Genomic DNA, 17,344 nt, shown 5'->3' on the forward strand with positions numbered 1-17,344 from the left:
CTCCTGCCTAAGGAGTGAGTGAGCGAGAAGCAAATGAATTATCAAATTGTTTTATTCAAAAAATACAATTCCATATGTTTCAGACACAGCCTTCTACAAAGAAGTATATCACACTAGCCACCAGATTTATTCTTAATGAATTATGCAGAAACAAAACAATGAATAACTACTACACAATCAAACCTCCTTAATGCACAAGAGATTGGCTTTTCAGATGGCAGCTCTCTTAAAGGAAGTTTTTTTGTTCAATGTGTGGAAGGTGCTCTAATTATAGAGAACCAGGGTTGAGAGATTACTAATTATTCCATGCTTTTAAAAACAAGGGAACTTTCAATAGGTCAGACTACAGCCTGCACACAGGAAGGGATGAATAAGGGTCTTTCTATTAAACTGCAACGTAATCTTGGCAAGCCCAATAATTTAAGGCTTAATGTAAATCACTGCAAAACTTCAACTTCTGTTTCCGAAGAACTTTTCAAAAAATGTTTCTAGTTTCACACAGCAGACCCTGTTCAGCATCTCGCTGCCATGGCGTTTTTCTGCCTTGACAATTCACTTCCGTGAACAGGCATGCAGCCAACTCAAATGAGACCCAGCGCGGTGAAAAGCCCTTCAGGTAAACAGTGTGATAAGCTAAACTGCAAAAACTAGACAATGTTTTTGGACTACGAGGCAGTTGCTATGGAGACAGTTGCTAATTAACTGCATTCAGCCAAGAGAACAAAGGGTTTTAAGGGCAGACAGGACTCGGTATCTTAGAGTGAGCAATGTATAACATCTTATGCAATCTGCACATCTCCCATATCTGAAATACCTGAGCCTTTGCTTCAGCGGCAAAATACCTTAAGAAACTCCAAGCACTTCCTTAAAATTTAACTGCAACTGGCTCATCATCAGCAATTACCAATCAAAATATTATAAGCTGTGAGCAAAAATGAATTTGGGTCAGGAGTGTTTGAGACATTATTCAGATCCATCCAGAGCAGCCCCTTCTCATGCTGAAAGTAAATTAGAAGTTGCCTTTGGAACCAATAGTTTCTGAATCCTATCTGTGTGCTAAGGTAGATAGATTTAAAATGCCAGGGCTTTATTTTCATTCCATACTCACATAGCCCAGAATATTCAGTAGGAAAATATCCAGTCCAAACACTATTGCTTCCATATACTGTCAGCACTCAATAAGACTTTTGTTTGACAGTTTTGTATGCCCATTTTCCTTAACCTGGTACCCTCCAGATGTTTTGGACTACAAACTCCTATCAGCCTTAGCCAGCAAGAAGGCTGCCACAAAGGTCTTCTTTGATAAGGCTATCCTACCTCACAGAGCTGCTGTCAAATGTCAAGCCTCCATTATGGAACCATAAGCTATTTGGAGTAAGGCATAAAAAATGCAGAAAACTGATGTTGTTTTGTTTTGCTTTTTTTATCAAGTCTGACAGACAATTAACACCCTAATTCTGATCTTCCAATAAAGCAGAAATAAAGATTCTAAAACCACTCTTCTTCCATTAGATATTAGGGAGGTATGACCAAAATGGTCACAGAACCATAAAACACAAGGATTATGTTACCATAGCAAAAGCGAATCAAAATAAATACAGCGGTACCTTGGTTCTTGAACTTAATTCGTTCCGGGAGTCCATTCGACTCCCAAAACCATTCAAAAAGCAAGGCGAGGCTTCCAATTGGCTGCAGGAGCTTCCTGCTCTCAAGCGGAAGCCGCATCAGACGTTCGGCTTCCGAAAAATGTTCACAAACTGGAACACTTACTTCCAGGTTTGCGGTGTTCGAGATCCGATTTGTTCGGGAGCCAAGCCATTCGAGTACCAAGGTACCACTGTAGTTAAGAGGACATTTGACAACATTAAGAGAAAATGTGTATTTGTAACAGGCATCTGTTAAAACTGGCCACTTCAGTTTCATGCTTGAAAAGCTGACTGTATACAGAGAGAAAACAGTAAGGATATATGGGCCCATTCTCACTTTAATGCCATGTGCAAAACACTCATGGGATGGCATATCCAATGACACATTCCTGCTAACCCCTCACATGCTCAGAACACATGGGCAGGTTGTACTGAACTACAACATTTTGTGTTTTGTGGGTTTTCCCCTCAATCAGAAATAGAGAATGTTTCATCCTTTAACTCCTTGAGATGAAAATGTTGCCCTACCCAATTCTTTCTCCATATGTGCATTTAATATTTTTGTACAATACAAAGTTTTAAGCAAGACATAAATAATAAAAGTCATTACTGGTGCAGGTGATCAATACTTCATTTTCATCAAATTGCCTTCGGTCTCCAAACAACAATAAAGTACATAAAGAAAATATTATGATCCTTTCCTTGTGGTGGAGAAGAATTCTGAGTAGTTGCTTGTAAATTTTCTGAAGCCAAGCTAGGTAGACCCACTAGATCTGCCTTTCTCAAGTGGAGCCCTACATATACTGTAGTACAGCTACCATCTGCCCCTGGCGACATGCTAGTAGAACACCAAGTTTGGGAAACCTGCACTAGGTGGATTTAGCCCAGCAGGGCTCCTTATCTTCTTCAGAAGAAGCTGACAAAAGTGGTGTCATAGAAGTCCTACTCAACTGCGAAGCCACTGGGCTGTACTCAGTCAAAGCTCCTCCTATCAGCCAGAAGGGCAAAGTGGGACTTCCATACTGAGAAGGAGGTTACTTTGAAAAACAAAGGACTCTGGGTACAAATGATGAAAGCCATCAACTTCATGCCCAGGGGTCACCAAAACTAATTTACTCTTCCACCAAAGAGAATGAACTCAGACAAAACAATGTGAGCAATTTAAAATAAATCCAGGGGGAGCATTGGCTGTCCAATTGGGTAGACAACAGGCTGATGAGTCACGTTGCCTCCAGCCCTACGCATCCCTCCACAGATAGCAGCACAGAGGCCCATACAACACTGTCTGCAGCCACATTTCAGGGAGCAAATCCTGTGAAGAAGACAAGAGGCATACAGTACATTTTTCCTATGCTTTTGCACTCAAGATGGCAGTTCAGCATGCTGTGCACACAGATTATTCTAGTAGGCTGAAATATATCCCTATTTCCTTGGGCTGAATCATACTATGGTGGTGCCTTTGGGACATGTACAGTGAGGTCAGGGCTTTGTCTGCACCCCCCTCCAATATGTCCAGTCAGTCTTTCTTTCTTGATGTCCAGCAGGGTTTATTGCAGCAGAGCAGTCCAAGTCGGGAAATTTGTAGAAATCAGTGTGAAGTTCCAGCAGTGAAGTCCCTTTTCAAAACAACTTTTAATCCCAGCCGTAAGGCATAATATTTTTGGCATAAGGAATCAATAGTAGGAAGCTCATTTCTATCACACAATGCCTTTGTTTTTTAGTGGAGACAGATAAAACTTTCTGAAAAGACTGGAACAAAATGATACTGACCAAAAATATATATATTGAGAGAATACACCTGCATTTCTTGAATTTATTTACACTTCCGTGCTCCCTTTGGAATAGGGCATCATATGCCTCCAGTTAAATAAATGTTGTATTCATTTTCTCTCTCATTTTCACTTGCTGTCTGCTTCTTTGTGACATCCAATCTTGCTTGTCAAATATTGTGTTAGGCTACAGAAGTTTCCTGGTGTTTCAGGAAGTGCACTATGGAGTTGCCTAACCAGCACTGAAACCTAGTTACGTGCCAGTAAACCTTCAAGATTCAGTACATCTGCTCGTGGCGTATGGTCATATGAGCTACCATGCTGAAGGGGAAGTATATTTAAGCATCCTAGTCCTGGGATAAGGTCACAGGTGGTACCCTCACACAGGTGCCAGAACTGGATCTAACACTAAAGCAGCCATTGCTGAGCACAACCTAAGAAGAGCCCTGCTGCATCAGGCCAAAGGCACCATCTACTCCAACTGACTGTTCTCACAGTGGCCAACCAGAGACCTATGGGAAGCCAGTATGGGACTCTCCATGCTTGTGATCCCTAGCAACTGTTATTCATACTGCCTCTGACAGTGAAGGGGGGGGGGAGCCATCAAGGCTAGAAGCCACTGCTATCCAGGTTAGTGACCATCATTACACCTTGTGGGAGCAAATTTCATAATTTAATTATGGGTTGTATAAAGAAGTACCTTTTTTTTGTCTGTCCAGGACCTTCCAATGTTCGGCTTCATTGGATGCCCATGAGTTCTGGTGTTGTAAAAGAGATTTCCCCCCCCAATCCACTTTCTCCACACCTTATTACATCTTAAACACATCTTATTTCCCTTTTCACTAAGCTAGAAAGCCCCAAATGCTGTAAGCTTTCCTCTGAAAAAAACAAAAAAACACTTCCTCCTGCACCACTGTACTATACGGGGACATTTATAAAGTAAGGGGGCTTCACCTTTCCATTGGGGCAGGGCTGGGTGATCCTCTTGCAGATTTTAGCTCTTTATGCAAACCTCATGTACGGCTTCATCCTCCTCCTTTCCTTCAGCTGAGGCAGGATAACAAACGCCTGTACACCCATTTCGATATGATGCTGCAATGGTAATTTCAGGCACAGCTGCCCAGGGGCTTCTAGGTCCAAAGTAGGAACCAACAGCAGCAGGCAAAAGGGGAAGAGCATGTGACCACCTGTCACCAGTTAGCTGTCAGGCTGCTTATATACCTGTGCAGAGGCAATCTTTCTAGCAGGTGCCACTATAGAACAACTTTCGAAAGGCAAAATATTAAAATACAATAATTCATCAAATATTGTATTTGAATCTGATAAACCCTGTATTGGGTTGAGTTGTCAACACCTTAAAGTAGGATGGGAGGACCTATGGTCCTCCCGTGTAGTGTTTGGACTACAATTCCCATAATTTCTTGCAATTTGCCATGTTGGCCGGGGCTGATGGGAGTTAGGAGGTCAAAAATATTGCCTTGCCCCTGGAAGCAATGTTTTAAAGCAGTTAAATAACCAAACAAACAAACAAAGCAAGGACACAACAGGGCCTTAAAACCAGGTGTCCTAAGTGTCAAAAAGCATATACTAATCACCGTATTTTTCGCTCTATAAGACGCACCAGACCACAAGACACACCTAGTTTTTGGAGGAGGAAAACAAGAAAAAAAAATCTGAATCTCAGAAGCCAGAACAGCAAGAGGGATTGCTGCGCAGTGAAAGCAGCAATCCCTCTTGCTGTTCTGGCTTCTGCGATAGCTGCGCAGCCTGCATTCGCTCCATAAGACGCACACACATTTCCCCTTACGTTTTAGGAGGGAAAAGTGAGTCTTATAGAGGAAAAAATACGGTATATCATTTTCCAAGGGCATCATGTATCTTATGGGATAAACTCATTTTCACCTTATAAATAAAATTTATTATATTATTATTTATATTATTATTATTTATATTATTATTATTTTATTATTGTTATTGTTATTGTTGTTATTATTACTACTACTACTACTACTATTACCCCTGCTTCAGCTACCGAAAAGCCACCTTTAGATTGTAGCTGTTTTGCAGGTAGGCTACAATCAGGTACAAGCAAATTCCTGTTGCACACTCTTCCTTTCTGCATTAAGGAAAGGTAAGGGAAATTGCACTGAAATGAACAGATTGTGTGGAAACAAGCAAAAGATTCCATGTACGATTCAAGTACCGTATTTTTCGCTCTATAACACGCACCCAACCATAACACGCACGTATTTTTTAGAGGAGGAAAATCTGTAGGCATGCCACCCGTAGGCATTTCCTCCATAACACGCACAGACATTTCCCCTTACTTTCTAGGAGGAAAAAAGTGAGTGTTATGGTGCAAAAAATACGGTATTTTAAAAGAAAGTCTTCCATTTGCAGGGCTTTTTCTTTCAATGGACAAAATCTCTACCTGCAACTACGCCAATCAAAGCAAGTTGACAATGTGTCTTAAGTGGATTTTTTCAGGTCTCTTGAAGACAATCAAATCCTTGGATCCAATTTCATCCTTACATGAACACTAGTAGGTAAACTTCTTTTGTTTTGTCTACACAAACAGTGCCATTGTAGTAGCGTTAGCATGTGAACGTCTGGCCAGCTTTCCTCCTGAAATATCAAGTTCAGCATCGCAGAAAAGAGAAGACATAGATTTAATCCCTTCAGACAGCTAACAGATATTATTATTATTATTATTTATTAAGTCTGTGTGCCACCATTCATCCAAAGATCTCAGAGCAGTTCACAACATAAAAATACAGAATAAAAACATAATAAAAACATGAACAAGAACAAAACAAACAATAATGCTCCACTTCCCACAAACACATTTAAGAGGACATAGACCAGGGATCCCCAAACTAAGGCTTGTGGGCCGAATAAGGCCTGAGGGACTCGTTTATCTGGCCTGTGGCACCCTCCGCCACCGCTGCCCACTCTTACCGGCGCTGTGCAGCTGCCCACTTCCGGGTTGGAGGAGCACCAGAAATAGCTTGTGAGCATGCACAAGCATTATTTGCACATGCACAAGCATTAATTCCAGTGCACATCCGGGTCGGAGGAGGCCCCTGCACATGCGCACAAGCTAATTCTGGTACTCCTCCGACCCGGAAGTGCACCGGAAATGGTGTGTGCGCACGCATATGGGTACGCACTCCCCCACCCTCCGGCCCACCACGCAATCAGCGCTGGAGACACCGACCCGAGGCACGATAAGTTTGCTGACCCCTGACATAGACTGTTAATCAGCCCAAGGCCTGAAGAGGAACATATTTGCCTGGCACCTATAATAATGAAGGTGCCAGACGAACCTCCCTGCGAAGAGCATTCCACAAACTGGGAGCCATCACAGCCTTTTGACACATGTTTTGGATCTTTCAGAACTCACAGATACTTAACCTACCCAAAAATAAAAATTATCCTCATTTATATTCTCAGTCACAGCTCAGTTTGCTGTTATTAGGAGTGATGCTAAAGTAGCTAACATGAGCAAGTAGATCAGGGGGTCAGGAAACTTTTTCAGCAGGGGGCTGGTCCACTGTCCCTCAGACCTTGTGGGGGGCCGGACTATATTGTTTGGGGGGAAATGAACGAATTCCTATGCCCCACAAATAACCCAGAGATGCATTTTAAATAAAAGGACACATTCTACTCATGTAAAAACACACTGACTGTCAGCGGGCCGGGTTTAGAAGGTGATTGGGCCAGATCCGCCCCCCAGGCCTTAGTTTGCCTACCCATGAAGTAGATTCGCTTAAAAGCTGTATGGCATGACCCAGTCTATCATGGGCAGGGAACATCCCTATATGGAGGACCAATAGCTGGGCAAACAGGTAAACAGCAGCCTGCACACAAAGGCAGTAGGAGGAGCTATTGGAGGTTCATGTGACCTCCTCCCTTCTCCCTCTTCCCTCCCATGACCACTACCAATATCTCCCTTCTCCTTCACTTGGTATATAGCAGGCACATCCAACACCAAAGAGACAGCAATCTACTCACAGTATTAAAATACTGGCTGTGATCTACCCATTGTCATTGCCAGGTAAAGTTGTTGAGCGTTTTTGGGGTGAGGCAAAGTTGTTTTTAGGAAAGCCAAACTTGCTGAGGTGTTTTTTGGGGGGGACGATTGCTCAGGGTCATGCGATTGACCGCGATCTACCATGGACACCACGCAATCGACCGGTTGATCGTGATTGACATGTTGGACATGCCTGGTATATAGTAATGCAGTCTATTCTTCTGTTTATACAAAGCAAAGATAATTTTATTATTGATACCCCAGTCCAGAGTGGCTAGGGAAACCCAGCCAGATGGACAGGATATTATTGTTGTTGCTGCTGCTGTTAGTGGATAAGCTTGTTGGAAATTGCATTTCATTTCATGAACGTTTTTGCACATTGATCAAACCTTTGATTTCAAAGTATGCAGGTATGGCCCACATAGTGTAGCCAGTATGAGCTGAAACAGTGTGTCATAACAAATGTGAAGTGCATGTTGGAGCCATAAGGACCTATGTTCAAATCCCTGTTTAGTCATGACTCCCTCCCTCTCCCCCAGCCAAAGATGTCTCACAAGGTTGTTGTGAGAATAACATGGGGGGAGAAATGTTCACCACTGATCTGCTTAGCAAAGGGGCAGAATACAAGCGTGACAAATAAACAACTGAACGAACAAATATAATGTCTGCACAACAACCATTTAGTTTGCAAAAATACGTGTGGACGGGTTTGTGTACTGTAATTTATCCACCAGCTACCATCCGAGAGGCCTCATCACTGGGGTATATTTTGTGTATGTTGCTGTGAGACAGAAATTGCAAGGCTACATCTTTGTACAATGATTACAGTAACAGTTGAATAAACATGCAACCCAATACTTCACATCTGGCATTTCATCTCTTCCAATGCTACTTCTGGATTCAGATATACTTGTCCTTAATGCTGTGCAAACTTTATGACTTACATTTTTATAGCAGTAGTAATGAAAATGGAACTTCTTGAAGTTAAAATGAACAAGAGGGGAAAAAATCCCATACATTTAGTGGTGAATCAGACAATTATGGCAACTTAAAGCATTTTGTTTCTCCTATTTCAAAAAAGTGACATCTACAAAACATTTTAGCAATAATTCTACATATAAATGAAGCTTTTAAAATAACACTGCCTCATACCAGGGATGTAAAATTTGACTCCTCCAAGAGTAGCATTTTAACCTGAGGCATGGAAATATATCATTGATGCCAGTAATCAGGTACAATACAAACTCAGATTACCACTAATTTGGGAATGCATTTTCCCCCCTTTAAGTGTCTGTTCATTTTCAGTCAGCACCTCTCTGTAGCAGATCTTCAAATTAAAACACACATAGACCCTACTGGTGCACCTTGAGCGTTCAAAGTATTTGAATGTTACACTCTTCCGAAGGGTAAATTGAGGCCAATTAGAACTTCATTGGCAGAGCAGTAAATTCATGACAAACTTGCCTCACCACCAGAGAATGATCATTACCCAAACTCTAGGTGTTGTCTTAGAACACGTCTCACACCTGTGCCAGTCTAATCCTCCATTAACCTTTCTTTCTCTCCCCACTCCTTCAATTTATGTTTTCCATATAAAGCCCAAAGCAACCATAACCCATAATTCCTTGACAAATGCAGGTTACAAATCAAAATAGCACTCAGAGAAAATTAGTGCCTTTTCTGGATATAGTCCTTCTGAAGGAGAGACACATACAGGGAAGTATCCTGAAAATAAAGTGCATAGGGATCACCAGAAAAAACTAACAAAAAAGGCCAACACTTTGAGCTAACCACAAATACAGATCAGCCAACTAACTTTCAATCAAAAGGCCACGACTACTGGATTTAATGAATGAGACTAATACCAGAGTCAAGATTTACAATCAAAGGAAATGTTCTGTATTTTTAATTGCATCTGTCATGGTACAAACATCAACAGAAGTAGCCACCACACAACAAAAATTTCACAAAGGAAATGTTGACTGCTTGAGTTAAGAGTTGCTTTTCTTTTCAAGAGATTGATTTTATTATTTAACATCATATGAATTGCTAATGATTCAGAGGCAATTAGCCCTGGGTGGCACACCTACAACTCACATGGTAGGATAAAAGTCTGAAACAGTCAGAACGCTTTAGCCCTGAGTCTCCAGAAGTGAAACTTTTGGAAGGAGCAAAACATTTGATGGACTAAAAAGCATCCATTAGATTTAAGAGGATCTACAGCAACCTCTTAATTAGTTGGGTCACAGTTTCTCCACTTCTTCTCCCTACCTCTACCATCAAAAAATAGCTACTGCCATCCCACTTTTCTTTGCTCTGATGGTTATCACTTTAAAGACAATTTCAACCAGAAAATAAACTGGTACTAACTTGGAACTTCTGTCTTGAATGGTTCATGGGTGGCTGTCAAATTACCGTATACTCCAAACTCTGTCAAAGCTTTGAAATACAGCAATATCTCCGCTATAAATAAGCTTAGAATGCCACCAGAAGGTATTCTTTTATTATTATTATTATTCCACACGGTATCTAAAAACACTTACAGTGTTTTGATTTCAAAATCCTTGGAGAACAATTATGCTATTAGGGCCATAAGACTCTATTATAAAGTCCTCAAAAACATAGCATGGTTTCAATAAATCCTCAAACACTACAAAGCAGTTGCTCAGCTTGAAGAATGAAAACATGAGTTCATCCAATGAGAAAGAGTCAGGATATAAATTCTACTAACGCAGTCATCTGCATTTCCCCAGAGTACTTCTCTTTTTTTCCAGAATTATGGCAGTACCTTAAATCAAAGGTCAGCTACAATCTGAACACTGAATTGCCACAATATAAAAATACCAACTGAATTTTAATGTGTGTGTTTTTTAAAAAAATCTAAACTGTGTATAGCAGTTCTGTAATAGCAATTAAATAAAAATGCATGTTTGATATATTCGCTAAATTGCTGACCGGCCCTTTTGCAAGTATGCTGTGGGAGTCCAATGAATCATAGAATTGTAGAGTGGAAGGGACCTTGAGGGTCATCTAGTCCAGCCCCCCGAAATTTCAACTAAAGCATCCTTGACAGATGGCCATCCAACTTCTGCTTAAAAACCTCCAAGGAAGGAGAGTCCACCACCTTCTGAAAGAGTCCGCTCCACAACTCTTACTATCAGAAGTTCTTCCTGATGTTTTGTTGGAATCTCCTTCCAGGTCACTTGAATCCATTATTTCAAGGTCCTACTCCCTTGGGCGTAAGAGAAGACAAGCTTGCTCCATCTTCCATGTGATAGCCATTTAGATATTTGAATACGGCTATCATATCTCCTCTCAATCTCCTCTGAACGTTCTCAGATATCTTCCACCTTATCCCCTATGCTCTTTAACATCTACATTAAAGCACTGGGGACTGTCATTCTGAGGACTGAGGGCACAATGTCACCAATATGCAGGTGCCACCAAGTTTCTCCTCTTTTCATACCATCTGAATCACGTGAAGGTGTACAAGTTTTGGACCAGTGTTTGGGGCTAGTAGTGGGCTGGATGAAGGTTAATATACTGAAGCTGAAATCCAGCCAGATGCAGGCATTGTTGGCGGGTGTTTCTCATGCCTGGGATTTGGCCTGCGCTAGATGAGGTTGCACTTTCTCTTAAAGAACAGGTTAATTGCTTGTGGGTACTCCCTTATTGTACACTGTCACAGGAAAACCAGGTGGCATCAGCAGTAAGGAACGCCGATAACTTAAATGCACTCTGTGTGGGGCCACCTCTGAAGTTGGTCTGAAAACTGCAGATATAATGCAGAACACAGCCTCCAGGAGTGGTGAGCATTGCTTTCAATTGGGATCCTGTAGCACCACCCCAGTGGATGCCAATATGCTAAAAGGCCTTAAGAACCACTGGGGAGACCTTCTTGCATTCCAGCTGCTAAGTGCAGCACAAGGGTCAGTGGCATGGGGAAGCGGAACTCTTCTGTAGAACTGAGGTACAACTAGCTCCTTCCTTATCGAATCTTAGGGAGGGTGTGAAGACACACCTTTTTCAATTGGGCCTAGGGCTTTCTGTGATTGTCAGAGCAACTTCATAGGTGAAGCGTGTTCAAGTTATCAGCATTCCTCACCACCGATGCCACTTGGTTTTCTGTAACAACAAAACAATGTACAATCAGGGAGTACACATAATAAGGGAACCTGTTTTACAAAAATGTGTTATTTCATCATGCCTACATTGAAAGTGCTGATTTGCTGTGTTATGTTATGGTTGAAATTGTGAGCCTCCTTGAAAGGACATTGAAAGCAGCATAAATATTAAATGAATATAAATAAATATATATTTTAAATAAAATATAATAATGAATTCACCGCTATATTTACAGTACCCTCAATGGCTCCCCTACCCAGATCTTTTTCTCAAGTTTTACAATTATTTTGGATTTGCTATTGGACAAATCTTACCTGGTTCAAGTTCTAGTGGAAACGGATGTATACATGCATATGTGCTCTCTTGTCAGGCAACTACAGAAAAATAATGCTACTGGGGGGGTATTGGTTTGTTTTGCTTTCGTTCTTGTTTCTATTATGTATTTTATGTTTTTGTCTTGTATTTTTAGGCTATGAACCTGAGACCTTTGGATGAAGAGCAGTATACAAATTTAATGAATAATGATAATAAGAACAGATCCAAATGCACTACATGTAAAAGACCTGTTTCAAAAATTAATTTATAATACAGTTAGTTCTATGAGGGAGGGAAGGAATTTCAGGTACCGGGCTATAATATCTTAATCATATGAAGCCTCCTTTGTAGACAACCTCTCGGTATTCTTCTTCAGGGAATGTAACCACCACATAAAACAAATTTCTCCTCATTTCGTGATAAGAAACTACCATCACCACATGGATCACTAAAACATAACAAAAATGACGGAAGTATACCAGTGTCAGGAGGGGAAGCCAAGGGAAGAAGGAAAACTGTGGTGTCTGATACAATTTGATAGAAGGGGAGGGGGAATCCAGCAGCCGGAGGAAGGAGGCCTCGAAAGTTTCTGCCAACAGCAGCTGAGATGCTTCATCAGAAGCCTATTTTTCCAGACATTATGTTTCATTTGGCTTCAAGGGTCACATGACAGCTGCAAACTAACGCCTTAAGGTCTGTTTCTCCCTCTCTGTGACACTGACAGGCTGTGAGAGACTCCAACACCACAGAAAGAATTTTTCCCCCTTGTTTCCATTACATCATCCAACCAGTACTGGGGGGGGGGGAGAGGGAGGGGGGTACACAGCTGGTGGCAGCTGCAATACCATCTGCTTTCCACTTACAGTGCATGCTAGTTTGCTCTGCAGATTCCTACTGATCCTTTCTGGGGAAGAGCCTGCGTTTCAAGACAAAACACCCCATTGTGCGAAACATATTTGCAATTGTGGAGGAATAAGTTGCTCTCTAATGCTCACAGAAAGATTCATCAGGTAAGGATTCCGCATCGCTTGGAAAGCCCAGCTGCACAAAAGACAGAAATCGCTAAACACTCAGTGATTAGGGGAGAATAAAGAGCACAGCAACAACCTGCCATCTGCTTTCCACAATGCGAGAAGCCAGAAGGGGGGGGGGACTCTGCAGTCAGCAATATTTTCTGAAAGGGAAGGGACTGAAGGAAAGGGAAAAGAAGCTTAAGTCTCCAAAGTCAAGAGATTAGCTGGAGCAACTCGGAAAGAACAAAAAGTAAAAACAACTTATCCCCTAGCTGGGATAAACATCAAATATATGTACGAAATACTGTCAGCACAACTGATAATCTATGGCAGCCCAACTTGGAAGAAAAGACTCTATGGTGCCTTAACTGAAACGATGGTGGAAGTTAGTGAACTTACAATAAACTGTATACAATAAAAGTGCTTTATCTACCCTTGAGCTCTTACAAATGCATTGCCAAATACAAGTTCAAGTTGGATTACATTTTTTAATGTGATGTATGTATTTTCAATACAAACAAGGACACCACCTTATGAATTAATATTTCATGTTTCTTTTAAACACACAAAACTATCTGAAGGTATTTAAAGCTTTTGATGAAACCTTCAAGATTAATATAAAGAAGCAATTTATCAGTTCTAAAAATCCTGTAATAGACACTTCCATAGAATTCTCAGCTCCATCAGGAAAAAGGAGAAAAAGCAAAACAATGCACACAAGTTTGATCTAATGCACATTATGTAATATTTATAGTTTCTTTACAGCTCTGAATGGGCTTAGATTTTGCCACGCTTTTACAACAGATCAAACTACCACAACAGGAGTTTCTTCTCCTTTTTAAAATTATTGGTCAGTGCGGTCATTCTCCCTTCTGTTACGTCCTGATATAAAGCAGCAACGAAATGCCACTAATTTCATTAGCTCGCCCAATAATGATGGCTAGCACTTGCTTATTTCTTAAGAAGGTGGCCCTTTAATCTGTGCACATGAACAACTTTACATAGTATTTATTGAATTGTTATCAAAATGGCTGGATCTATATGACTTACCATACATTTTGCCTTCATCAGACAATATGATTTTCCTCCTCCCACAAGGGGGATATATAGCTAGTGCCTCCTGAAAGCTCTGCTCAATATCTGGGCTCCAGACACCTTCTGCATCATTGTCAATTGGTTTATCTGCAGAATCACTCATTCTTTCAATGTCCTCGGCAGGGCTCTCGCTGCCGCTCCAGCTGCTGGGCTCAATGGTGATGGCTGGGTTCTCCAAGCCTTAGCCTGGAAGCTTTAAGAGAATAAATCTAAAAAGGGGGAAACAGCAAAGACAAGAGTTTTAGGTTAATTTTCCTTGACTAGTTTTAGTAACCAGTACAACAGAGCCACAAAATGTTATTACAGAATTTAAAGACTGAGAACTAATGGAAAATAAGCCTCAAGTTCTATTTCTCTGTGGAACCAGACCGAAATTGGCCAGTTTACCTTTGTCTGTATCTAACAAATAAATGGGTTAGAATATTTCATGGTGTATCTAATCTCACAGCAAGTGTAATATATTTATTACAAGACTGGAAGTTTGGAACAAATATGTTGGTTCCACTGACTTCATCCGAACAATAACTATAAGGGTTTCTAGAAGCTAAAGACTACATCTAAGGAAACTGTTCTATTTAAAAATGGCCATTATGCTATTTTAATTCACCTCAGGAGTTCTGGCACAGATGGAAAATCAGCACACTTCCCTTACTTGACCTATATGAATGGCACAGTTCGTGCCCGAAGAAGAAAAGGTGGCCAAGAGTTTAAAAATAAATGACACCTAAAGGAAAGTGTAACCAGGCCAGATTTTACACCTGTTTCAGAAAAGTGTTGGATATAGAACAAAGTTTTTTGGGGGGTTTTAAAATCTCACTTCCAGATGTGGAATCAAAGTAATAAGAAATAATCTAATATGACAGCACCTGCTAACTCCATTCCACTCATAGATAACATCAATGTTTCTCTTATATTTGTGGGAGATGTACTGCTGATATGAAGGTGTGCTCTAGGCAAAAGACTGTGGTATCAGGCTGAGTTTTTCACAGTGGTAAGCCCACTAAGGATGGTGAAGGAAGCACCAGGAATTAATTTGCCTCAACCTGTCAAAGCATAGCTGAATATCATTAAGGACAAAATGTGCACTAGTGGACAAAGACTGGGTTAAAAGAAAAACCAACCTCCAAAAAACATTTGCTTCAATTTAAGCTTCCTTTAAAAAAAAAATAATCCAGATGTCAGTACTAAGAGGTTTCTTCTTCTTTTTTCAAAATAATAGGTAAATTAAGGAAAAATATGAGAGAATGAAAGTTCTGATTGAAGAAACTAATTTCTTTTAGAATCTTTGCATTCTATGAACTCAAGAGACTCATCAGGCATAAGGACCGTAAGCAAAAATCAGATATTGAAATATGTGTTTCCAGGATTGTACTTTCTCAGATGGATATTATACAAAGGAGGTGAGAACTTGCTATGTTAGTATGGAACAAGCTGTTAGGGTTCTTTGAGCCACTGCATCTACACAAGTCACAGGGATCACATGTACAAACACCCCTGCACAGATGAACAATATACTTCTGGGCCACCACATGGAAATCCATTCTCATGAACTTTTAGCAAATTCCACACAGAAATTCCACTTGTCTGTGAATACTGACTGAATACTGTTTAAAATTGTTTACAGCTGTTTTTAATTTCTGTATGGGTTTTGTTGTTGTTTGTTTGTTTTTATTGAAGGAATTCTGAGGCCTAAGCCTTGTACTGTGCTAGCTTGAGTATAAAGAAACTCTTTGGGAAAGCAAAATTTTGAAATATTACTTTTGCTACACATACTGGCAAACCTTCTAGGTTCAAATTTTTTTATGGAAAAAAGGGTATCTAAAATATTTACTTTTACTTGACCATCCCAATACAAATCCCAAGCGCACACACAGGGATATTGATATACCTAACATTGGCGTGTGTACACACACACAGGCATGCATGTGTATGTGCTGCACTCAAGTAAACTTGAGGAAACACCACACTCAAACATACATCTAGCTGGATAGCTTCACTGGTTATGGACAAGATCTGCTTTGAATTGGTAGCAGATTGCTGAAAGTTTTAAAAACTGATATAAATCTGTCAAATATCTCACTGTTCAAAATCAACTTTTCCAGGGCAGCTAACATCTCCAGTCTCTGCCTTGTATTGCCTTGGCCTTTTCCGCAGGCACAAGAGGTTGCAAGCAGAGACATGCCTACTTCAGAGCAGACAGATATACCTGCACCTCTTTCTTTACAGAGAATATGGTGCTCTCACTTCCACCTGCCACCATAGTAACTGTTAACTACAGTGGCTGTTATTTGTTGATAACGATCAGTGATTGAGCAATTCCCAATTTTTTGCAAGGTCTTTGCATTTTTTACAATCCTCCCTTCAACAAGAACAGGAGATGACTTTGCCATCTGCATCATCTTTGTTTTGTCTTCAGTACATTTGGGGAAATGAAAATCATTTTAATAATCTGGATTAATTCTTTGAAAATCCAATAAAGAAAGGCAAAGCAGCTTCCAAGAGCCACATTGTCGCTTATAGTTCTCAGCTTCTTTAGGTTCTTTTCCTACAGATCACTGTCAAATTTGGAGCATCATTCACAATCAGACTCATTTGTGAAGGAAAACAATTTTTTTGTTAAAAATAATAATCCTCAAGTACAAATATATTAGAATTCGTATGTGAGTTGGGTCATCAAAAATACATGGTGTGTCTAATTGTAAATATTGCTTATTTAACCTTTTTTAAAATAAATGCAGAGATGTAAGTCAAGCAATTTACACCTGGTTGCTTTATGTTCTCAGATTTCTCAGTGGAGAAAGCATTTGGTTCAGTTGATATACAGCTTCAATATACACAAATCAACATGCTTTATTGTCTGACCTTATCACTAAATGATGCATTCAATATCCAACACAGAAGCCTATTTCTACAAATGCACTCTCATTAATAACACTCTGCACACATGCAAAACCTGTTTGCAAATAACCACGGCAAACAAGAATGGCCAGCCTTTGAACAAATTCAGAAAATCAGTATGTAATTATCCAACTGAGCCCAATTAGTGATATAAAATTATTTAGCATCTGTATTTGAGAAAGAAAACACAAGAATGCATTATAAAAAGGTAGCGCTGAACCTTTTATTAAAAAAACCAATTTAGTACATATGGAGCAATTTATCATTTACATTTCAAGTCTGTGATTTTGTTAAGATTCCTCAGGCAGTTCAACCCACTGACTTTTGAAATATGCAAGGTAGCAACCCATGTCAGGAAGACCCCAATGGATGGAGCCTACTGCAGCAGATGCAATTTTCCTCCCTGTCAACTGGATAAAGAAAGTCAGGTTGTGAGCAAGTGATTCTACA

General features: G+C 40.3%; 1 protein-coding gene across 12 annotated transcripts in view; it reads right to left on the minus strand.

The window, feature by feature from the left end:
• The window catches only part of TEAD1 (TEA domain transcription factor 1), a 181,674-nt gene that overhangs the window by 94,627 nt on the left and 69,703 nt on the right, over nt 1-17,344 (minus strand). For all 12 annotated transcript variants that reach the window (XM_081198661.1, XM_081198667.1, XM_081198668.1 and 9 more), the window contains one exon: nt 13,952-14,205. In XM_081198661.1, coding sequence (XP_081054787.1) covers nt 13,952-14,099 — 148 coding nt within the window. In that variant the 5' untranslated portion in view covers nt 14,100-14,205. The remainder of the gene's footprint in view (nt 1-13,951; nt 14,206-17,344) is intronic.

The sequence above is a fragment of the Podarcis bocagei genome, assembly GCF_964188305.1.
Source record: "Podarcis bocagei genome assembly, chromosome: 1".
NCBI lineage: Eukaryota > Metazoa > Chordata > Lepidosauria > Squamata > Lacertidae > Podarcis > Podarcis bocagei.